The sequence below is a fragment of the Hyperolius riggenbachi genome, chromosome 10, assembly GCF_040937935.1.
Source record: "Hyperolius riggenbachi isolate aHypRig1 chromosome 10, aHypRig1.pri, whole genome shotgun sequence".
Classification (NCBI taxonomy): Eukaryota; Metazoa; Chordata; class Amphibia; order Anura; family Hyperoliidae; genus Hyperolius; species Hyperolius riggenbachi.
In genome coordinates, this window is record NC_090655.1 from 245,996,644 (window position 1) to 246,021,746 (window position 25,103).

Sequence of the window (25,103 nt, forward strand, 5' to 3'; positions counted from 1 at the left end):
AGCGCTGATCCAGGAGAGGTGGAGGTGAGTGATAGTTGGAGGATAGGATCCAGGCAAGTGTTGTGTACAGGAGAGGTGGAGGTTTCTGACAGGTGGAGGATAGGCCTCAGGTTAGTGTTGTGTACAGGAGAGGTGGAGGATAGGCTTCAGGTTAGTGTTATGTACAGGGTGGGTGATATGTGGAGGATAGGCTTCAGGTTAGTGTCCTGTACAGGAGAGGTGGAGGATAGTCTTCAGATTAGTGTTGTGTACAGGAGAGGTGGAGGTTTCTGATAGGTGGAGGATAGGCCTCAGGTTAGTGTTATGTACAGGAGAGGTGGAGGTGAGTGATAGGTGGAGGATAGGCCTCAGGTTAGTGTTATGTACAGGAGAGGTGGAGGTGGAGGATAGGCCTCAGGTTAGTGTTGTGTACAGGAGAGGTGGAGGATAGGCTTCAGGTTAGTGTTATGTACAGGGTGGGTGATATGTGGAGGATAGGCTTCAGGTTAGTGTCCTGTACAGGAGAGGTGGAGGATAGTCTTCAGATTAGTGTTGTGTACAGGAGAGGTGGAGGTTTCTGATAGGTGGAGGATAGGCCTCAGGTTAGTGTTATGTACAGGAGAGGTGGAGGTGAGTGATAGGTGGAGGATAGGCCTCAGGTTAGTGTTATGTACAGGAGAGGTGGAGGTGGAGGATAGGCCTCAGGTTAGTGTTATGTACAGGAGAGGTGGAGGTGGAGGATAGGCCTCAGGTTAGTGTTATGTACAGGAGAGGTGGAGGTGAGTGATAGGCCTCAGGTTAGTGTTATGTACAGGGGAGGTGGAGGTGAGTGATAGGTGGAGGATATGCCTCAGGTTAGTGTTCTGTACAGGAGAGGGGAAGGTGAGTGAGAGGTGGAGGATAGGCCTCAGGTTAGTGTTCTCTACAGGAGAGGTGGAGGTGAGTGATAGGTGGAGGACAGGCCTCAGATTAGTGTTATGTACAGGGTAGGTGGAGGTGAGTGATAGGTGGAGGATAGGCTTCAGGTTAGTGTTATGTACAGGTGAGGTGGAGGCGAGCGATAGGTGGAGGACAGGCTTAACCTCCTTGGCGGTAACCACGTGTGTGACACGGGGTAAGCCGCCGGAGGGTGCCGCTCAGGCCTTGCTGGGCCGGTTTAAAATTTTTTTTCCAAACACGCAGCTAGCACTTTGCTAGCTGCGTGTTTGGTCTGATCGCCGCCGCCCCCGGGGCCGATGCGCCGCTACACAGGGCCCCCCCACATACCCCTTGTGCAGCCTGGCCAATCGCCGCCAGGCTGCGCTATGGGGTGGATCGGGACTCCCTGTGACGTCACTCCGTTCGTCGCCATGGCGACGGGGGAAGCCCTCAAGGAAATCCCGTTCAGAACCTTTCCTTATGGGCAAGCGGCGCCGGCGGCGATCGGTGAGTACGGGGGGACGCCGCAGGGAGGGGGGGGGAAGCATGTAGCCAGCGCTAGGCTAGCTACATGCTAAGAAAAAAAAAGTTGAAAAAAACCCTCCCGTGGCCGCGCAGCCGCACATATCATACCGCCAGGGAGGTTAAGGTTAGTGTTGTGTACAGGAGAGGTGGAGGTTTCTGATAGGTGGAGGATAGGCCTCAGGTTAGTGTTATGTATAGGGTAGGTGGAGAATAGGCTTCAGGTTAGTGTCATGTACAGGAGAAATGAAAGTGAGTAATAGGTGCATTATATGTCCTGATGTTCTCTGAGGAGGCCTTTGGTTGGCTGTGTGACCTGAAGAGGGCATCCAAGGATTGCGGCTGAGCATGCGACCCTAAGAGGACTTTTAGGAACTGTGGTTGCCTGTGCCACCCCGAGAGGACCTACAGGGACAGCAGCTGGGTTTGCAGTCCTGAGAGAGTCTCTGGGAATGGTCCTGAAAGCGCCCTTGGGGACTGTGTCTGGGAGCACGTTCCTGAGAGGACCTCCGGGCGAAGCAAGTGCTTTTGGTACATGGTGACGGCCACGTAGCACCTGAGTTGGGCGGTGCTATAGCACTAATGCAAAAGTGCGTGCCACACACATGGGTAATTTGAGATTCCGACAACCTTCTCCCGCCAGCGGCAACAGGGTGAGCCATCAACTACGCCCAACTGACTGGCGGCAGGACCATACGGGCGCCCATGATGGACTGCGGCTGGGCATGCGGCCCTGAGAGAGTCTCTGGGAACTGTGGCTGCCCGTGTGGCCCTGAGAGTGCCTCCGGGAACTGTGGCAGTCTATGCAGCCATGAGTGGACCTTTGGAGGCTGTTACTGGACTGAGAGGTCCTCTGAGCATTGTGCCTACTTGGCTGGGCTTCAGAGGGTCTCCGTGGACTGCACCTGGGCTCCTGCACATTCATTCTCAGCTCTGTTACAGACAGTGCAAAAAAATAAAAAACCATTGCAAGCAGCTGAATACACACAAACAGTCATTTTCATACACCACATATTAATTTACTCCATATGCAATCAATACATTAATGCATTACATACCATCTGGTTATCACTGAGCTACACGTGGAGGAAACACCTGTTACACATTACTTAGCACTGGAGCACTGTACATTATTAACGCTGCGCGCTAAACCATAGTACAGCTGGTAGCGAAAAAATGTTTATTGCATTTTTGCATCAACCCAAAGTTCCATAAGTGAGGATCTAGATGTTATTCTATGTCACAAATAGGATGTAGAGGAAGATGCGTCCAGGCTGGTCCTAGTCACACACACTTGCCCGATGCAGCTAAAAGCTTCACAGTGTGGTATAGGCCGGGAGGGCTCAATCACATGAGATATAGTGATGTAGGCAAACAGCTCGCCTGCGAACAGCTATGGCCTTGTACTACTTCCGGGTCGCTGTCTCTCAGTAGTATGCATGCCATGGGCTGGACGCATTCAGTAGTACGCAAGCCTTTGTCAAGCAGTGTGTGTCCTTGATTGCGTGCCTGTGGCTAGGCATGCTTTGTGCATGTGCGTGACGTCACAAAGCATGCCCGGCCACAGGCGTGCAACCACCGCCGGGCCAGGGCATGCGTACTACTGAGAGACAGCGACCCGGAAGTAGCACAGGGCCATAGATGTTCGCAGGCGAGCTGTTTGCCTACATCACTAATGAGGTAGTATGGACACACGGCCGCTCCAATTCACACACACAGGCTTGATATTAGATGGACATAACCTTCACTTAAAGAGGACCTGTAACTTTGAAAACATCCCCTGGGGGGGGGGGGGGGGGGGTACATACCTCGGGAGGAGAAAGCCTCTGGATCCTATCGAGGATTCCCCGTCCTCCTCCGTCCCACGGTGGCAGTGCTGGCGGCCATGTAAATACCTACCTTACCCGGCTCCAGCGCAGAAGCGGACGGAGGAGGATGGGGGAAGCCTCAATAGGATCCCGAGGCTTTCCTCTGCCAAGTTAAGTACCCCCCAGATGATCTTTTTGAAGTTACAGAGTCTCTTTAACCCCCCTGGCGGTATTCCCAAGCTGAGCTCGGGCTGAGTCAGAAGAGCTAGAAGGGGTAAGCCCAAACTCAGCTTGGGCTGGCTGAAACCACCGCTCCCATTGATTTCCTGGGTTCTCTCCCCGGCATCCCGTTTACCTCGCTCTTATTTGGCGGCCAATCAGGGTGGCGGAGCAGCGGTGTGACGTCATGAAGCACTAAATTTTAAAGTGGACCTGAACTTTTGCACAGGCCAGAAGGATAACAGAGAAATGCGCCCTGTATGTATAATAATAATGGCAGTATTTGTATAGCGCCTTTCTCCTGTCAGACTCAAAGCGCTTGCGAGGCAGCCACTAGAGCGCACTCAGTAGGCACTAGCAGTGTTAGGGAGTCTTGCCCAATGAACTCCTTACTGAATTACTGGCTTACTGAACAGGCAGAGCCGAGATTCGAACCCAGGTCTCCCATGTCAGAGGCAGAGCCCTTAACCAGTACACCATCCAGCCACTGCTGTATATAGAGAGGTTAGCCTGCCTAATCCCCCATCTAGACCCCTCGGTCTGCACAGGGCTGAAGGAAAACAGAGAAATGCAGCCTGCATGTATTTTGAGAGTTTAGCCTGTCTAATCCCCCCTCTGGACCCGATCTTGGGCACAGCACAGAATGTAAACAGAGAGAAATGCAGTCTGCACGCATGTCAAGAGTTTAGCCAGTCTAATTCCACCTAATTTGTCTCTAATCACAAGTTGTAATTTGATCTCTCCCTTGTGTCACCTGTCTGCCATGTCAGATAAGCTAATTTGAAAGCACAGGATGTTAACAATATAGCCATTTATAGCCATTTGGTTCCCAACTGCTTCTGACTTAAGGTGGCCATACATTGGTCGATTTGCCATCAGATTCGACCAACAGATAGATCCCTCTCTGATCGAATCTGATCAGAGAGGGATCGTATGGCTACCTTTACAGCAAACAGATTGTGAACCGATTTCAGCCTGAAACCGTTCACAATCTGTTGTGGTGGTGGTGCTGCTGCTGCTGCCCCCGCCCGCATACATTACCTGCTCCGCCGGCGCGACTGCAGTCTCCCGGTCACCGCTGCTCTGTCTGCGCTCTGGTCTCCAGGTCCGGCATGCCTCACTTCTTCTAGCCCGGCAGGAAGTTTAAACAGTAGAGGGCGCTCTACTGTTTAAACTTCCTGCCGGGCTAGAAGAAGTGAGGCATGCCGGACCTGGAGACCAGAGCGCAGACAGAGCAGCGGTGACCGGGAGACTTGAGTCGCGCCGGCGGAGCAGGTAATGTATGCGGGCTCTATTGCGTCGGTCGTCGGGCACTCGAACGCCGCTAGCGATGCGCTCTTTACCCGCGGGCGATCGACGGTTATTTTCCGCACGGCACGATCGACGGGATCGGACGAAATGGATCGAAATTCGGCATGTAGCGTGAACGATTGGCAGCAGATTCGATCCCAGTGATTGAATCTGCTGTCGAAACGGGCGCAAATCGGGCCAGTGTATGGCCAGCTTTACTGTTACTGATTTTTATCTGGATTTTTGACTGCTCTCTGCCTGCAGCCTGCGCTGACCTCTACCTGGGTTTTGACTACCCTCTGCCTGCCACCTGCACTGACCTCTGCCTGGATCTTGACTACTCTCTGCCTGCCGCCTAAGACTGATAGGGAAGGGAATAAAGTCCAAAAGGAATCATGCTTATACTGCCCCGATTGAGATGTTGCCCTCTGTGCCATTCCCTCAAAATATACCACACGCAGGAGGTGTATTAGGTATATATGTACATACTGTGTATAGTCTGCTGCCTTATTTGTACAGTTTCACAATTTTTTTTAAGTTTATTTATAAATGTAATTATTTCAAAAATTTTGTGTTTGTCTTTCATTTATACGCAGGATGTCTACCAGGCCTTTATTTAGATATATTTTGTTGAGTTAAGACTTAAAAATTGGAGGCCTAAAATTCTTGAAAAAAAATGTAATGTTTTTAGACCCATAAATCCAGACAGAAATGCACCACCAGGGAGGTTAATCACTGCAGATGGATAGGCATCAATAGTGAATAGGCACAAAGACTGGTGCACCTCAGCCATGAACGAAGAGAGTCCCATCCTTGCTAGACAAGTGTGATACAGTTCCATATAGTCACCAAACTTCACATGTCGCTTCTCATATGGATGAAGTCCACAGCTGCTGACACGTGATGGTGAATGTAAGGGATATGAACGGGTCCCACTCACTGCCCCAGAAGGAGACAGCTTTCCCACACCAGTTATCAGTTACCTGATATCATCTATAACTGAAGTGTTACCAGTTCTGGTCCAAGCCCTGTCAATCCCTGCCATGCATTGAGGAGGACCAACAGTCCGAAACAGGTTGTCTGCATGTAGGGTTCATGTGGCTCTGTAATATTTAAAGCTATAGGCTTGCTATACACCAGTAGTTCTGGATGTAAGCCTGGCTTCTGGGGCATAAAGAGATCATTTGCATAATCAGTAGTGGTGCATTGTGGGTAACCACAGTTACACACTTAAACCACACTAAGCTGACACAATTGTCTACAGGAGGTCTCTCACTATACACCTCTAGAGGGTTGCGACCTCTGAGATTTAGAAGGGGTACAGCAGCTTTGCCCCATATTTTTACTTATTTTGTGTATGGGGGCTGGGGGAGGGGGATTTTTTTTGTATGTGTTTCACTAAATTAATTACTTTTGCACATTACACTTTAGTGTTGTTTTAGGATTTTATCTGCTAGATAAAATATACTTTGCACACACCCAATTATCCTTTTTGTTCTATCTCGTGCATGCAGATAACTGCATACACAGAAGGGAACAATGTCACACAGCTTGGGTCTCTAAGAACCTTCAGTTCCACCTACCTGATAATGGTGGGGGAAGGTGGGGTCTTCCTGTGGATAATCCCGGGAAAAAAGAGGACCTGGACATCTCTCTGGTGGGTTTCTGTTACTGGATCCATCTGTAGGAGACACACACACTGACTGAATACATTATCTCTATGCAATTATTAGATGATGGTGGGGGGGTCTAGGTGGACCCTCCGTACTGCGCTCTCCTTTATGAAAAATGAAAGTCTCCTCTTACCCGGTGATGTGAGGGGCGGCTGATTCTCCATCATGGCGTCCTTGTAGAGGTCCTTGTGTCCTTCTATATACTGCCACTCCTCCAGAGAAAAATAGACAATGACATCCTGACACCTTATAGGAACCTGACACACATAATGACACAGTCACCACCCAGACACAGCCGTTGCTGTACCATAATTCCCAGCACCGCTCACCTCTCCTATCAGCAGCTCGAATGTTTCATAAAACCTCAATAGTAAGTGAGAAGCTCCTTCATTGTGCAGTGTAGTTTCTTAAAAACAGCACTTTATTAATAATGAACACTCACATTTAGTGGCAGTGATATCTGGTTTCTGGAGTGTGTAGAGTGGGCTCCCCCCCGGCACAGTCTCCCAGGATGAAGGCCTCGATTACACTATCTGCCACACACCTCCACCATCCGTGCAGTGGACAGTGCAATATACATCGCGGCAGTCAGCCCAAGAGACCGCACTGGGCGGAGTTTGCTCTACACATTCCAGAAACCAGATATCACTGCCACCAAATGTGAGCGTTCATTTTTAATAAGTGCTGTTTTTAAGAAACTGTGCTGCACAATGAAGGAGCTTCTCATTTACTATTGAGGTTTTTTTGAATCATTGCTTCTAACCTGGATTGGAGAGAGGGTTGGGAGGAATGCATTGCATGCATAATGCCTGGCACTGAGTGTATACCTGATACCGAGAGGGATTGTGAGAGGCGAGGGGAGCCCATTTAATGCCCCACAGGCTTGATCAGACTACTGTAGCATGTAGTCCACCCTAATCAGTGAGTGTGATTCCGTGTGTGTGTGTGTGGGGTGGGGGGGGGGAGTCTTCTCCTCTTGGTGGAGGATTTCCTGTACCATTAATGTTGAGGAGCTTACTGGAAATGTATTGTTGTGAATTAAGGATAGCTCAACTTGGACCAGAAGAGAATCCATCTGTCTGTGCCATTTGCTGTGCTGATTGCAGGATGATCTTACAATGTATGTTCAGATTGTATCAATAGGTGGTAATTTTCACCCCTGTACACAGGGAGGACATGGCTATATTTGGAAATAAATGGCATTACTGAGGTGGGGGACATTACATACTGGAGGACAATGGCAATGCTGAGGGACACAGGGAGGACATGGCTATACTGGGAAAGGAATGGCATTACTGAGGTGGGTGGGCATTACATACAGGAGGATAATGACAATGCCTTGTCTCTGTGATGTGACTAAACTGAATTATTACTAGGAAGGTGAGAGTCCAGCCATAATATATGGCACATGTAGGGGGCCACTAGAAATAGCAGCAGTTATAGAAGAGTCTCTTGTACGGCAATTACTTCAAGGAGGATGATCAGGATAGTGACAGGTGTACTATGACCTCCTCTGTGTGGAGGTGTGTTTAGCTTCTATGGGTACAATGGTTAATTTGCATATATTCAGCAGTGGTGCCTGGGAGACATCTCGAGCTCACTCCAACCTGAATTATCGCAAATTTTTTCTGTTTTAGGAAAGCAAACTTTTGTTTCTCTGTAACAAAGTATGTCCATCCTGACCTCTGCTCTGCTCAATATATATCAATAATCACACAATTACCTCTTACATCAATTTCTCCCCTCCACTTCCTGCAACTTCTCGTCTTGCTGTGTTACATCAAATCCTGTCTGTGGCTTTATTACTTCCTGTCTGCTCAAGGGTGCCATCTTGTGGTAAATGGGCACACTGCAGCTTCTGGTTGTGGAATTACATACACTCAGTAATCCAAAACCAACTATACACTTGTACTTTCAAGGAATGTAAGAGAGGAAACATATGGAGGCTTTTACATTTTTTTTTCCAATGTTAATATGGAGGGAATGAACCAGGATAGAAAGGACCAGTGTGGTTTGAATTATAAACATATTTTTCTTATGAAATCTTTCTAGTATGCATTACTAGAGGTGTGTTGGGGCGTGGTTAGAGGTGTTGCAGGGGTGTGGTTTAAATGTCCCTCTCAGAAAGTTGGGGGGTATACAATACCAGTTTCCTGGCAGTCCTGGTCTTTCTGGTCTGTAGTGTCTGAATCGCACACCTGAAACAAGCATGCAGATGATCTGTATGCTTGTTCAGGGTCTATGACTAAAAGTATTAGAGGCAGAGGATCAACAGGACAGCCAGGCAATGTATACTGCTTAAAATACGGTGACCATACGTCCCGCTTTACCCGGGACGCGTCCGCCTTCGGGGGGCGCTGTCCCAGGCTGCATGAGGTCCCGGGAAACGTCCCGCTTTTAGCAGCGGGACGTCCCGGCCTCGGGACTCTGGCCACCGTACAGTGAACTAGCCTCAGCGTCTACTAGACGCTGCACTAGTTCATTCCCCGCAGCCCCGCTCCAGCCTGCAATGTTCTCCTCCGGCAGGCACAGGCAGAGCAGGGCTACGGGAAGATGGCGTCCGGAGGCGGAGCCCTGTATTGGAGACTATTTGTCTCCAGTACAGGGCTCCGCCTCCGGACGCCATCTTGCCGTAGCCCTGCTCTGCCTGTGAGAGGCTGAGCGGGAGATTGAAGATCGTCCAGGCCAGGGGGAGCTGCACCTGAGGCACCAGAGGCCGGCTGCGTGAGGGGACGTCTTCTGCCAGGTGAGTAAATGCTTTTTCTTGCAGGTGAAGTGTTTGCCCACATTTTGTACTGACATATTTGCCCAAATTGTGTTCATTTTGTACTGACATGTTTGCCTGCATTGCGTTTATCTTGTACTGACATGTTTGCCCGCAGTGCGTTTATCTTGTACTGACATATTTGCCCGCAGTGCGTTTATCTTGTACTGACATATTTGCCCGCATTGCGTTTATCTTGTACTGACATGTTTGCCCGCATTGCGTTTATCTTGTACTGACATGTTTGCCCGCAGTGCGTTTATCTTGTACTGACATGTTTGCCCGCAGTGCGTTTATCTTGTACTGACATGTTTGCCCGCAGTGCGTTTATCTTGTACTGACATGTTTGCCCGCAGTGCGTTTATCTTGTACTGACATGTTTGCCCGCAGTGCGTTTATCTTGTACTGACATGTTTGCCCGCAGTGCTTTTATCTTGTACTGACATGTTTGCCCGCAGTGCGTTTATCTTGTACTGACATGTTTGCCCGCAGTGCGTTTATCTTGTACTGACATGTTTGCCCGCAGTGCGTTTATCTTGTACTGACATGTTTGCCCGCAGTGCGTTTATCTTGTACTGACATGTTTGCCCGCAGTGCTTTTATCTTGTACTGACATGTTTGCCCGCAGTGCGTTTATCTTGTACTGACATGTTTGCCCGCAGTGCTTTTATCTTGTACTGACATGTTTGCCTGCAGTGCGTTTATCTTGTACTGACATGTTTGCCCGCAGTGCGTTTATCTTGTACTGACATGTTTGCCCGCAGTGCGTTTATCTTGTACTGACATGTTTGCCCGCAGTGCGTTTATCTTGTACTGACATGTTTGCCCGCAGTGCGTTTATCTTGTACTGACATGTTTGCCCGCAGTGCGTTTATCTTGTACTGACATGTTTGCCCGTAGTGCGTTTATCTTGTACTGACATGTTTGCCCGCAGTGCGTTTATCTTGTACTGACATGTTTGCCCGCAGTGCTTTTATCTTGTACTGACATGTTTGCCCGCAGTGCGTTTATCTTGTACTGACATGTTTGCCCGCAGTGCTTTTATCTTGTACTGACATGTTTGCCTGCAGTGCGTTTATCTTGTACTGACATGTTTGCCCGCAGTGCGTTTATCTTGTACTGACATGTTTGCCCGCAGTGCGTTTATCTTGTACTGACATGTTTGCCCGCAGTGCGTTTATCTTGTACTGACATGTTTGCCCGCAGTGCGTTTATCTTGTACTGACATGTTTGCCCGCAGTGCGTTTATCTTGTACTGACATGTTTGCCCGTAGTGCGTTTATCTTGTACTGACATGTTTGCCCGCAGTGCGTTTATCTTGTACTGACATGTTTGCCCGCAGTGCGTTTATCTTGTACTGACATGCTTGCCCGCCGTGCGTTCATTTTGTATTAACATGTTGCCCGCAGTGCGTTTATTTTGTACTGACATGTTTGCCCCCATTGCGTTTATTTTATGCTGACATGTTGCCCGCAATGCGTTTATTTTGTGCTGAAATGTTGCCCGCAATGCGTTTATTTTGTGCTGAAATATTGCCCATTGCGTTTATTTTGTGGTGTCTGGGGTAACTGTTGCTGCATTTATTATTTAATGGTCATAGTTGGCTGTGTTTGCTGCTTTGGGGTTATGGCATACTATTAAATAGCATCACACAGTTTCTGCACACCTATGATGTGAATCCACGTTTGACCACATCACGGCATAAACACTGCTGTCTTATGCCTCGCTGTTGCATCATTACGTTAGCTCCGCCCATAGAATGTCATGGCCACGCCCATTTTTCGCACGCGCTGCAGACACCACATTTTTTCGCCGCGCCCCCCCCCCCCCCCAATTCCCCCTGTCCCAGGTTGAGCCTTCAAAAATCTGGTCACTCTACTTAAAAGGAAAGAAATGTCAGCCTCTATAGGTCTCTCACCTCGGGTTCCCATTACAAGGAATCTGTGAGACTCACCTCCGGAGGGGGTCCAAACTTTTCCCACACTCAGCACATGCAAAGGGCTTCTCATTAGTGTGAGGTATTTAATGTGTGAAAAGACCTGATTTATGGACAGCACAACAATAAAGGACAAGCACCAACGACAATATTATAATTGTAAAGTCATGCTAATGCATAATTATACACCTAATAGTGTGGAGAAAGGCCATGAGACATTGCAGTATTGACCAAAAAGAACAGAAACTGGCCCTGCAAAAACCGCACCACAAAGTATGTACCAAATAGAAAAAGCCTTTATTTAATCCATATCAAGAAATAAAACCATATGTCACGCTTGGAGGTGTATTCTCCACGGTCAGCTCGTGATGCATAAGCTGACGTGAAGGAGGTACACACACCAGCACAAGGAATCAGGATATCCCCAGTTTAGTGGAGGGGAGGACTGACTCCAACAGGAGATTGTGGCGCACAGAGCCGGTGCAGATCTGACAGCCACAAACAATGCTTTCGCTATAACGTCTCAGCGCAAAGTAGCGCTGAGCGCACAAACCAGAACTGAGGAGATCAGGACAGGTAAACAGAATGAACGCTTGCTAAACTAGCCACTACTTAGTGACAGCAAGCGTCCACAATAACACAGACTGGAATGAGGTAGCCAATGCGTTTGCAGCAATGGCGTGCCTCACAAAGACAGGATAGGATAGTCAGAAAATAGCAGGATCAAGATAGATGAACGTAACACAGATAAATATACAAAAGTATGATTTCCTAGCGTATTACAATTACAGCTATCAATGAAACTATTTGTAACGTCTGACTAACATATGTATATATCGGCAATGAACCGATATATGACATAAGCAGGAACTCTGACTAAGACTAGAGTAATACAGGGAACAGGACTCAGAAGGATTCGCTATCTCTTCGCAGAGATGAACGCAATCCACAAACAGGACCAGGAACAGGATAACTAGCTCAGCGTGCTGGAACGCTGACTAACGGAATACAGGATATAAACAGTTCGTGTACGTATATATCAGCGACACTGATGTATCAACGTAACACGAATACAAGGAAAATAATAAACGTGCAAGTATGCGTATATATTGGCGATGAACCAATATATGACACAAGACAAGCAAAGTAACAACTTCTAGAAACAAGAGCAGAACTAGGAGGACTCGCTGACCCCTTCGCAGGAGTCAGCGCAGTCCACACGGATTAGGAACGAGGTGGGGCACGGGCAGAGTAACAGACAGGATCTGAGACTATGGTAGCCCATGAGACATTGCAGGAAGCAGTTCTTTATACTGAGGTCATCCAATGGGAGCAGACCTGCAGATTCCCACACAAGTGAATGGTAATTAATCACAGGCTGATAGCAGGAAAAGGCAGACAATGATATGCAGCCTGCAGGAAAGGGACTGCCCCTCCACTGCAGCAGACAATGTTTGTTTACACAAGAGCATGTTAAACTGTCATTAATTTCAGAGTGACTGCAGATGGAATCAGCAACTAGTTTAAGTGCAAACCAAACTATGCAAGAAAATGCATGTAATGACATCAGAACTGCTTGGGTTACAATACCACTGCAGCCAGCAGTAAACGCTGCAGACATGATCATAACATAACCCCCCCCCCCCCTTAAAAGCGGATACCAGACGCTTTTCAAAACTGAAATTCCCGACAAAACAATCTGACTGATAATTCATGATGACCGGGACAGCCCGGCAAGACCAAATTCCAGAATCAGGCCCCACAAGACTGGACCCATCAGAACCAGAACCTACAGAACCATGCCCGTCAGCACTACAAGCCTCAGTGTGATACCCATCAGAACCACGACTTCCAGAAAAAAGCCCCCAGAAACTCTCTGAGCGATACCCACCGCCTTCCCGGGACTGTCCAAAAACGCCAAAGCCTTTGCAATGCCCACCGGAACTGTCCCCACCAACACAAAACCCACCGTTGAACCAGTCCAAGGTACCAGGACAAGTTTCCTCAGAGATCTCCCAGAACACTTGGAAGCTCCAAAGAGATCCCCACAGGTCAGAACGCCCCTTAGGCTCACATGGAGAACCATCAAGAACCCCTATGGAACCCAGGGCAACTCTAGAGTCAGGGTCACAAGGACAAACATCAAGATCAGGGTTTTTAGGGACCAGAACCATCTCCGGGCATGCAGGCCAACCGGCAACATCAGAACATGTCTCCACTAGGGAAGCGTGTGAGCACGCCAACACAGACACACTTGGGCACTCTGGCATACGAAGCACATCTGGGCACACCGGCACAAGAGAGACTTCTGGGCATGTCAAGGAACTGCGAACCTCAAAGTCAGTCAAGGCAGGACCGAAACCAGGACTGGGCAAAAAAAAATCATCATGACTAGACTTCACAGTTACTGGATTCTCACTAAAAAATGCAGGATCAGACTTAGATGTCTCTGATTCCAGCAAGGTTATTAACAAATCATGTTCAGGGGCATTTACAAGACAGGACAAATCTTCTGATGTATGCACCGAACTAGACAGGGTTCCCATAACTTCTTCTGGACTAGACAGAGACTCATCAAATACACTGGATTGGAGCTCATGAAGGGCTGCAAAACAAGTCAGTAGTGCAGCAATCCCCACTGAACTAGGCAAAACTGAGTAACTCACTGGACAGAAAGGGGACACTGGAACTTCTGCCACACCGGCCAGAGAACCAGAATTTTCCAGGATACAGGGCTGGGTTTCAGAAACACTCATTAACCCGGACTGAAATTCTGAGATTTCTATTATTTTTTCCAGCGAGTCAGAATTATCCATGTTACAGGGCAAGACTTTTAAAACATTCAGAGGACAGGGCTGGAGTTCCTCGGCTGTTACAACACTGGAGAGGGACTCAACAACATTGGTTAAATCAGACTGTGTACAGGGCAAGGTATCTAACACACTTGCTGACGAGGACAATATTTCAATGGCTTCTGCTTCGCTGGGCAGAAATTCATCAAGTTTTATTAGAGCAGACTGTAATTCCAAAACAGCTGCTAGACAAGTGAATATTACTGCAACACCAACTGAGGTAAGCAGTGCCTCAGACTCCTCTGCTAGAGGGTTTGAAGTATCCAAAGTACTGGGTGAAGCATAAGACTCTGTGACCACAGCTTCACTGGACAGGATCACTGAACAGTCCATATTGCAGGGCAAAACCATGGAAGCACCTGCTGGACAGCATAATGATTCTGTGACCTGTGTTTCATTGGAGAGATCTACTGCACAATTCATGGTACAGGGCAAGTTCACTGGAACATTTTCTGAACACGGTAATAATTCTGTGATTTCGGATTCACATAGCATACGCTCTGAGTTATTCATGAAACTAGAGTGAGGTGTAGAAACAGGAAGATCAAAACACAATGTTTGCGCATCTGAATCACCATTCAATTGTGAAATTGGAAAATTCAGATGCTGGGGTTCTGAGGTTTCTGGACAGGATTGCTGGGACTCGGAAACTGATGTAGTGCATCTATTGGCATCTGCTGGATCAGACAGGAGTTGAACTTTATTAACACAGGTAATTTCTGCAGAAGTGTTTGCAGAGACAGGCAAGATTTTTCTGGTGTCTGTTTCACTGAACAAAGACTCATGAGTACTGGCTAGGCTGGACTCAGAAGTCAGCAGGACCTCTGGATTCTCTGCTGAGAAATTTGTGCAGGGCAAAGCTAAGAAAGTATCAGTGGCTTTTGTTTTACTGGGAAGTAACACTGAGTTATCCATGGTACAGGGTGGAGTTACAGGAACATTCACAAGACATGGCAGGGACTCAGTAACTGGAGAAGTGGGACAGTCTCCAATTGACAGTGTGTCTTCCCTGGTATCAACTGATTGAATCGCATAAAAATCGTCCAAAATCATTTTCCACACATCGATCAATGGAGCCACAAGGTCATACCCACACACACACCAGTTTTTATTAGGTTATAGGCAGACTTAATGCATGCATTCAATACTAATTCACTTTTTGCACTGTAAAATTGACAAAATGAACTTGAATCATTCTTCCATTCATCGACCAGAGCTTCCATCTCTCCTTTCTCAAATGGAGGATTCCAAGCATACTTAACAGGCAGATCACAGTTTGCAAATGTGGTTTTGGCAGAAACATACATTGGATTATTTAACAGGCGATTGGCAGATTTCTTATTCCTAAGGATTTCCAATACCTGTAGCAAGTGTTGGACTGTAGTGTATGCAAATTTTCCTTGCTGCACGAATAGATTGATTTGTTCAATACTCTGTAATATATCCTCATAATCATACTCAGATAATTCTTTTAAACAAAAATCTTTATTTTCCCTAGCCAGTGATGAAAGTTCATTAGTAGTTTCATAAGTCCATTTAACTCCCCTGAAAGACAATTGCATTTCATTATCTGTTAATGGCAGAATCTCATTGCAGGTCTGATGCGCAGTCGCTAAACATAACGATTCTGCAGATTGGACACGTTTCTTAGAACGTTTGCGTTTTGCCTTTGACCTTGCTGTTTTTGGTGATTTATTCAAAGCTGCAGGAAAATTATCAGTAACACTTTCTGCTTGCTGCTCATTCTTGCAAGCAATTGAAGGAGCAGCTGATTGGCCTGCTGCCAGGAGTTCATTAAGAGGAAAAGGCAATGGATCTATGCGCAACCAATTGTGAATTACAAAAGCTATAAATTGCAAAGGACTTTGTCTAAACTGAGTGTGATCTAAGACATCGATTGCCCAATCAAAAAGTTTGCCCTTAAAAAGAGCACAAACGATCCAATCAGACCAGGTAGAAATTGCAGAAGCCCGAAAGTCGGGATTGGCCAGAACTTTAACCAATTCTGATATAAATTTGTCTGTAACTTCAGGACCAAGCTTTTCAAATTTTTTAAAGGAGCAGGACCCCTGACAAACAGTGTCATAATTTCTGGAAATTCCCCCCACAATAGGGATTGGTAATGGGGCTACCATAATGTCACGCTTGGAGGTGTATTCTCCACGGTCAGCTCGTGATGCATAAGCTGACGTGAAGGAGGTACACACACCAGCACAAGGAATCAGGATATCCCCAGTTTAGTGGAGGGGAGGACTGACTCCGATAGGAGATTGTGGCGCACAGAGCCGGTGCAGATCTGACAGCCACAAACAATGCTTTCGCTATAACGTCTCAGCGCAAAGTAGCGCTGAGCGCACAAACCAGAACTGAGGAGATCAGGACAGGTAAACAGAATGAACGCTTGCTAAACTAGCCACTACTTAGTGACAGCAAGCGTCCACAATAACACAGACTGGAATGAGGTAGCCAATGCGTTTGCAGCAATGGCGTGCCTCACAAAGACAGGATAGGATAGTCAGAAAATAGCAGGATCAAGATAGATGAACGTAACACAGATAAATATACAAAAGTATGATTTCCTAGCGTATTACAATTACAGCTATCAATGAAACTATTTGTAACGTCTGACTAACATATGTATATATCGGCAATGAACCGATATATGACATAAGCAGGAACTCTGACTAAGACTAGAGTAATACAGGGAACAGGACTCAGAAGGATTCGCTATCTCTTCGCAGAGATGAACGCAATCCACAAACAGGACCAGGAACAGGATAACTAGCTCAGCGTGCTGGAACGCTGACTAACGGAATACAGGATATAAACAGTTCGTGTACGTATATATCAGCGACACTGATGTATCAACGTAACACGAATACAAGGAAAATAATAAACGTGCAAGTATGCGTATATATTGGCGATGAACCAATATATGACACAAGACAAGCAAAGTAACAACTTCTAGAAACAAGAGCAGAACTAGGAGGACTCGCTGACCCCTTCGCAGGAGTCAGCGCAGTCCACACGGATTAGGAACGAGGTGGGGCACGGGCAGAGTAACAGACAGGATCTGAGACTATGGTAGCCCATGAGACATTGCAGGAAGCAGTTCTTTATACTGAGGTCATCCAATGGGAGCAGACCTGCAGATTCCCACACAAGTGAATGGTAATTAATCACAGGCTGATAGCAGGAAAAGGCAGACAATGATATGCAGCCTGCAGGAAAGGGACTGCCCCTCCACTGCAGCAGACAATGTTTGTTTACACAAGACAAGAGCATGTTAAACTGTCATTAATTTCAGAGTGACTGCAGATGGAATCAGCAACTAGTTTAAGTGCAAACCAAACTATGCAAGAAAATGCATGTAATGACATCAGAACTGCTTGGGTTACAATACCACTGCAGCCAGCAGTAAACGCTGCAGACATGATCATAACACCATAACAACAATGGCACAAGGATGATAATATGGCCCTGGTATATAAAATTACAGAGTCTGCATAAAGACAATATAAGCCAATATGGAATATGAGTAATAAATATATGCACAGACCCAACACGCTGGTAAGACTGAAAGGTGAGAAGTGAATAATGAGCTACCAATGAAGAAAAATGACAGTGTGAACACCCTGCAATGAAGATATACGTGCAGGATGAATAAACCAGTGCCCAAAAGTGCATGGACCCCAAAGGGATAAAGAGAAGTGTAAGTGACCGCACAGAAAAAAAGGAAGGTGAAACAGGGTGGCAAGAGCCCAAAGAAAAAGAGCACCAAGTGAGGAGCGTGTATGTAAGAAAGGCTTGGGAAAGGAATGGGATGTCAAAAGCGGGTTGTTGGGGTCAGTGGCGTAGCCAAGGAGCTATGTGCCCCGGTACGAGTTTTACATTCAGCCCCCCAAAGCACTCTAAATATACAATTGATACAGCACGCCAAAACCTGCCAAGGACAACCACAGTATCAGAGGTGCAAGAAGGGGATGGGGAACAGCTTGGTAATCATTATTATCATTCAAAGCATCTATAGAAGTAATTATTACAAGCACAAGACCAATACAGAGCTAATACTGCGGTTTAGGGAGGGCCCTATGGGGCCCCTCTGGCTCAAGGCCCCAGTGTGGTCGAGACCTCTGCAACCCCTATTGCTATGCCACTGGTTGGGGTTCTGGGTAATATCCCTGTTAAAACTTGGCACTGACCTGGGCACTCTTGTGTGCCATTATGAGTACCCTGTGGACATGCAGGGAACCCAAGCAGGACTCCCTGACCAAAACCAGGTACTGTACAAACCTATCACGCTGGTGCGTGACGAGATTACTGACACAGAAAATATACAAACAGTAATGTATGGTCTAGATCAGTTAGTACTTGTGCACAAGTATCTTGTTGAGGTACCAAGTCGTAAAGCGTAAATTGTAATATAAGTTCAGGCTGGGTCATAAACATGTATCAGATGTCTATCGTATTGCAAGGACCAAACAGAAGCAGAGTCAGGGACAGGCCGAGGTTGGTAACGAGAATCAGATGGCTGAGGTACAAAAGGGCTAGACAGAAGCAAAATCAGGAAAGAGGCAGAGAGTCGGTAGTATTACACAGATAAATCACAATGAGAACAATACTGTATAATACCACGAGGGTATTATGAGAAATTACAATGATCAACTATCAATAGTAACACAGCAGGTAGCTAGGCCAAGAACCAGCGAACTGATTAGTATCAAGGCCAGTGAGCAACTGAAGCTCCTGGCCTTATATGCAACTCCCAATTTGGCAGTCACTTCTCCTTTTAGGTGATGTCACAATGAGGTCACCTGCCGTCCTCCCTATAAGACTCACTCAGACTCGCGCATGCGTGATGCGACCTTCGGGTCGCATGCGAGCCGGAAGACACCGCCGGAGGGATGCCGCTAGAGTATTCCAGTGCGGCAGTCCCGCCGCTCGCCCGGACCACGCCGGAGACGCCGCGGAACCTGCGCTGGAAGGTAAGACTGTTACAAAACCTTTGAGAGAACAGGGAGATGGGGATGCTTTACCTGCTATTTCTAAGATACCTAACGTCTCTAGGCTGGAGGTTTCAGATTTAAATGTACAACCCACTGACTTTTACTTCATTTACTTACTGTATATCTGCACTTGTCATTGTTTATAAAAATGCATGTGTCAGTGATAATAATTGTGATATAAATTGTACTATACCTGTTCCGGCCATTATATATACTATGGGCAAACTTAGAACTGATAGAAGGACCCCCCAGTGCTGATCGTAATGGAAAAAGCTACGCTTACGGATCATTACGCGTAATTTTACGCTATTACGCATTACGAAATTACGCTTACGGCATTGACATTCAATTTCGGTACATGTCTGTAATTACGCATTGCCCTTACGTAATTACGCATAAGAATACCGTAATTCAAGTTGTTACGTTATAGGCTTACGCGTAAATTCCTACTAGCAATTAATGCGTAAGGTCATGCTGCCAAGCGGAAAAGTTGACGCATGGATCAATGTTAGGTAGCCGCCGACTTTAAGGGTTAATAGCAAAGCCCCCTTAAGTGCTAAGAGCCTCAAATTTGGAGAATATATTAAGGAGATCAGAAGGAATAAGAGGGAAAATTTTTTTTTCAAAAAGACCTTATAGTTTTTGAGAAAATCGATGTTAAAGTTTCAAAGGAAAAATAGATACATTTAAAAACCCGCCGACTTTAACGGTTAATAGCAAAGCCTGCTTAAAATTTAGAAACACCAAATTTACAGGGTATATTAAGGGGATCAGTGGGAATAAGAGGAAAATTTTTTTTTTCAAAAAGACCTTATAGTTTTTGAGAAAATCGATTTTTAAGTTTCAAGGGCAAAAATGTCTTTTAAATGCGGAAAATGTCAGTTTTTTTTGCACAGGTAACAATAGTGTTTTATTTTCATAGATTCCCCCAAGTGGGAAGAGTTTTACTTACTTCGTTCTGAGTGTGGGAAATATTAAAAAAAAAACGACGTGGGGTCCCCCCTCCCAGACCTCTTTAACCCCTTGTCCCCCATGCAGACTGGGATAGCCAGAATGCGGAGCACCGGCCGCGTGGGGCTCCGCACCCTGACTATACCAGCCCGCATGGTCCATGGATTGGGGGGTCTCGGAAGGGGAGGGGCAGCCAAGCTTTCCCCTCCCCCTCCGAGCCCTTGTCCAATCCAAGGACAAGGGGCTCTTCTCCACCTCCGATGGGCGGTGGAGGTGGAGGCCGCGATTTCCTGGGGGGGAGGTTCATGGTGGCATCTGGGAGTCCCCTTTAAAAAGGGGTCCCCCAGATGCCCACCCCCCCTCCCAGGAGAAATGAGTATAGAGGTACTTGTACCCCTTACCCATTTCCTTTAAGAGTTAAAAGTAAATAAACACACAGACACTTTGAAAAAGTATTTTAATTGAACAAAAAACATAACCACGAAAAAAGTCCTTTAATATTCTTAATTAACCATTAATACTTATCTGTCCCTTTAAAAGCCAGTTCCCACGCAATATCCTCGGAAATATACTAATCAGTTACAATGTAACAAAGCTATTACAATGTAACAACTTTGTTACTTTGTAACACCACCGCACCCGACGTCACTCGCCGCCACCGCCGCGTCTGCGCTGACCCGACAGAGCTCTGAGCTATATAGCTCAGAGCTCCCTAAGCATCTTTGTATTTGGGCTCCAAGGAGCCCCATTGGTCCTTAGCAGACCAATGGGGTTCCTTTAAATCAGAAGGAACCCCATTGGTCTGCTAAGGACCAATGGGGCTCCTTGGAGCCCAAATACAAAGATGCTAAGAGAGCTCTGAGCTATATAGCTCAGAGCTCTGTCGGGTCCGTGCGGGACGCTAAGTCCCCGCCGCCTCCCGCTGTCCTCCCCGCCTCTTCCACATGTCACCCACATGTCACCCACATGTGGGTGACATGTGGGTGACAGATGTGGGCGGGGCTGACAGCGGGAGGCGGCGGGGACTTAGCGTCCCGCACTGACCCGACAGAGCTCTGAGCTATATAGCTCAGAGCTCTCTTAGCATCTTTGTATTTGGGCTCCAAGGAGCCCCATTGGTCCTTAGCAGACCAATGGGGTTCCTTCTGATTTAAAGGAACCCCATTGGTCTGCTAAGGACCAATGGGGCTCCTTGGAGCCCAAATACAAAGATGCTTAGGGAGCTCTGAGCTATATAGCTCAGAGCTCTGTCGGGTCAGCGCAGACGCGGCGGTGGCGGCGAGTGACGTCGGGTGCGGTGGTGTTACAAAGTAACAAAGTTGTTACATTGTAATAGCTTTGTTACATTCAGTGGCGGCTCCAGGAAATTTTTTTAGGGGGTGCTATGCAGGTGCTGGACCAATTTCCGGGGGAGCTGACGACCTGCGCGCCGCGGCAAAAAATGGGTGTGGCTACAAAATGGGCGTGGTCATGACCGGATGAGGGCGGGGCTAACTGTAATTTAAAGTGAACCCAGGGTGAGAGTGATATGGTGGCTGCCATATTTATTTCCTTTTAAACAATACTAGTTGCCTGGCAGCCCTGCTGATCTATTTGGCTGTAGTAGTGAACTGAATTACACCAGAAACAAGCCATGCAGCTAATCTTGTCAGTTCTGACAATATTGTCAGAAACCCCTGACCTGCTGCATGCTTGTTCAGGGTCTATGGTTGAAAGAATAAGAGGCAGAGGACCAGCACGGCAGCCAGGCAACTGGTATTGCTTAAAGGGAGATAAATATGGCAGCCTCAATATTATTCTCACCTCGGGTTCCCTTTAAAAGTGCAACGCAAAGACAGAGGGCCCAAGTTTTGGTGACCCTTTTCCCAGAAAATTCACATAATTGTGCAGGTTTTCTCAAGAAAATACATGTAATGTGAGCAGATTTTAACAAAAAACACGTCCAATGACCCCAATATGCACAATCGTTATCAGATATGGCCCCAATATGCACAATCGTTATCAGATATGGCCCCAATATGCACAATCGTTATCAGATATGGCCCCAATATGCACAATCGTTATCAGATATGGCCCCAATATGCACAATCGTTATCAGATATGGCCCCAATATGCACAATCGTTATCAGATATGGCCCCAATATGCACAATCGGTAGCAGATATGACCCCAATATGCACAATCGTTATCAGATATGGCCCCAATATGCACAATCGGTGGCAGATATGGTCCCAATATGCACAATCGGTAGCAGATATGGTCCCAATATGCACAATCGGTGGCAGATATGGTCCCAATATGCACAATCGGTAGCAGATATGGTCCCAATATGCACAATCGGTAGCAGATATGGTCCCAATATGCACAATCGGTAGCAGATATGGTCCCAATATGCACAATCGGTGGCAGATATGGTCCCAATATGCACAATCGGTGGCAGATATGGTCCCAATATGCACAATCGGTGGCAGATATGGTCCCAATATGCACAATCGGTGGCAGATATGGTCCCAATATGCACAATCGGTAGCAGATATGGCCCCAATATGCACAATCGGTAGCAGATATGGCCCCAATATGCACAATCGGTAGCAGATATGACCCCAATATGCACAATCGGTAGCAGAAATGACCCCAATATGCACAATCGGTAGCAGATATGGCCCCAATATGCACAATCGGTAGCAGATATGACCCCAATATGCACAATCGGTAGCAGAAATGACCCCAATATGCACAATCGGTAGCAGATATGACCCCAATATGCACAATCGGTAGCAGATATGACCCCAATATGCACAATCGGTAGCAGATATGACCCCAATATGCACAATCGGTAGCAGAAATGACCCCAATATGCACAATCGGTAGCAGAAATGACCCCAATATGCACAATCGGTAGCAGAAATGACCCCAATATGCACAATCGGTAGCAGAAATGACCCCAATATGCACAATCGGTAGCAGAAATGACCCCAATATGCACAATCGGTAGCAGATACGGCCCCAATATGCACAATCCGTAGCAGATATGACCCCAATATGCACAATCCGTAGCAGATATGACCCCAATATGCACAATCTGTAGCAGATATGACCCCAATATGCACAATCCGCATCACCTGAAAAAGAAAAGAAAAACCCATTTACTCACTTACAGCCAGAAGACCTTCTTTCCCGACCTCCTGTCCCGACCTCATTGTGGCGCGCAGCGCCCGCGCGCCCACGATCCTCTTCCTTCCCGACGTCACCACGAGACTTCCTGCCTGCATGCAGAGAGCAGGGCTACGGGAAAATGGCCGCCCGAAGCCATGCACTGCAGACTCGAAGTCTGCAGAACAGGGCTCCGGGCGGCCATCTTACCGTAGCCCTGCCTGCTGCTCCGTGCTGCCGCTGTGTGAACTGACTTGGCGTCTTTTAGACGCCTGAAGTCAGTTCACTCCAGGGGGTGCTTTGGGGGTGCTTGGACAATTCTAGGGGGTGCTCGAGCACCCCCAAGCACCCCCCTGGCGCCGCCCCTGGTTACATTGTAACTGATTAGTATATTTCCGAGGATATTGCGTGGGAACTGGCTTTTAAAGGGACAGGTAAGTATTAATGGTTAATTAAGAATATTAAAGGACTTTTTTCGTGGTTATGTTTTTTGTTCAATTAAAATACTTTTTCAAAGTGTCTGTGTGTTTATTTACTTTTAACTCTTAAAGGAAATGGGTAAGGGGTACAAGTACCTCTATACTCATTTCTCCTGGGAGGGGGGGTGGGCATCTGGGGGACACCTTTTTAAAGGGGACTCCCAGATGCCACCATGAACCTCCCCCCCAGGAAATCGCGGCCTCCACCTCCACCGCCCATCGGAGGTGGAGAAGAGCCCCTTGTCCTTGGATTGGACAAGGGCTCGGAGGGGGAGGGGAAAGCTTGGCTGCCCCTCCCCTTCCGAGACCCCCCAATCCATGGACCATGCGGGCTGGTATAGTCAGGGTGCGGAGCCCCACGCGGCCGGTGCTCCGCATTCTGGCTATCCCAGTCTGCATGGGGGACAAGGGGTTAAAGAGGTCTGGGAGGGGGGACCCCACGTCGTTTTTTTTTTAATATTTCCCACACTCAGAACGAAGTAAGTAAAACTCTTCCCACTTGGGGGAATCTATGAAAATAAAACACTATTGTTACCTGTGCAAAAAAAACTGACATTTTCCGCATTTAAAAGACATTTTTGCCCTTGAAACTTAAAAATCGATTTTCTCAAAAACTATAAGGTCTTTTTGAAAAAATTTTTTTTCCTCTTATTCCCACTGATCCCCTTAATATACCCTGTAAATTTGGTGTTTCTAAATTTTAAGCAGGCTTTGCTATTAACCGTTAAAGTCGGCGGGTTTTTAAATGTATCTATTTTTCCTTTGAAACTTTAACATCGATTTTCTCAAAAACTATAAAGTCTTTTTGAAAAATTTTTTTTTCCTCTTATTCCTTCTGATCTCCTTAATATATTCTCCAAATTTGAGGCTCTTAGCACTTAAGGGGGCTTTGCTATTAACCCTTAAAGTCGGCGGCTTTTTTATATTATACGGGAGCGTAATATTACGCGATTACGGCAGACTGTGTAATTTCAATGGGAGTTTACTGTCTTACGCGTAATTTGTTACGCGTAAAACGTAACCCACGGTCTACGCGTAATTAATTACGCGTAATACCGTAACCTTACACGTAACGCTTACGGTGCATTTGTAGTGAATTACGATGCGTAATTACGCTAATGCGTAATTTCGGCCCAGCACTGGGACCCCCTCTGGTGATTCAGACCTTCAGGCGGATGACAACGATGCAAGAGGTAATGTGTCATATGATTCAAATGGTTGTGTAACTGTGCAAGCAGCAGACGCTTCCCGTTTCACCAGTAACCTGAGCTCAGATGGGGTTGTTGGGAGAGAACCAACTGTCCCTCTACCTATATCTGACTCCAGCCTTGAAAGTAATCCTCCACATCTGACTTCCTACATCACCGATCAGATGGATGAGACTTGTGGCACTGCATTCAAGCAGGACTTGAGGAGTAATCCAAGTCTGCAAGTGCTTAGGGCTCAACCCGCCAAGCCTCCAGCCAAGGGTGCTCCATACAAAGTGTATTGGGAAAATGGCATGTTAATTCAGTCAGTTACCTGGTGAGTCTGGGAGGTAAGCAACAGAAAATG

The 25,103-nt window shown here is 46.9% G+C and overlaps 1 protein-coding gene across 1 annotated transcript in view; it reads right to left on the reverse strand.

Annotated features, from left to right (window-relative positions):
* The window catches only part of LOC137537038 (zinc finger protein Xfin-like), a 525,741-nt gene that overhangs the window by 102,092 nt on the left and 398,546 nt on the right, over positions 1-25,103 (reverse strand). The window contains exon 5 of the mRNA XM_068259188.1: positions 6,320-6,417. Coding sequence (XP_068115289.1) covers positions 6,320-6,417 — 98 coding nt within the window. The remainder of the gene's footprint in view (positions 1-6,319; positions 6,418-25,103) is intronic.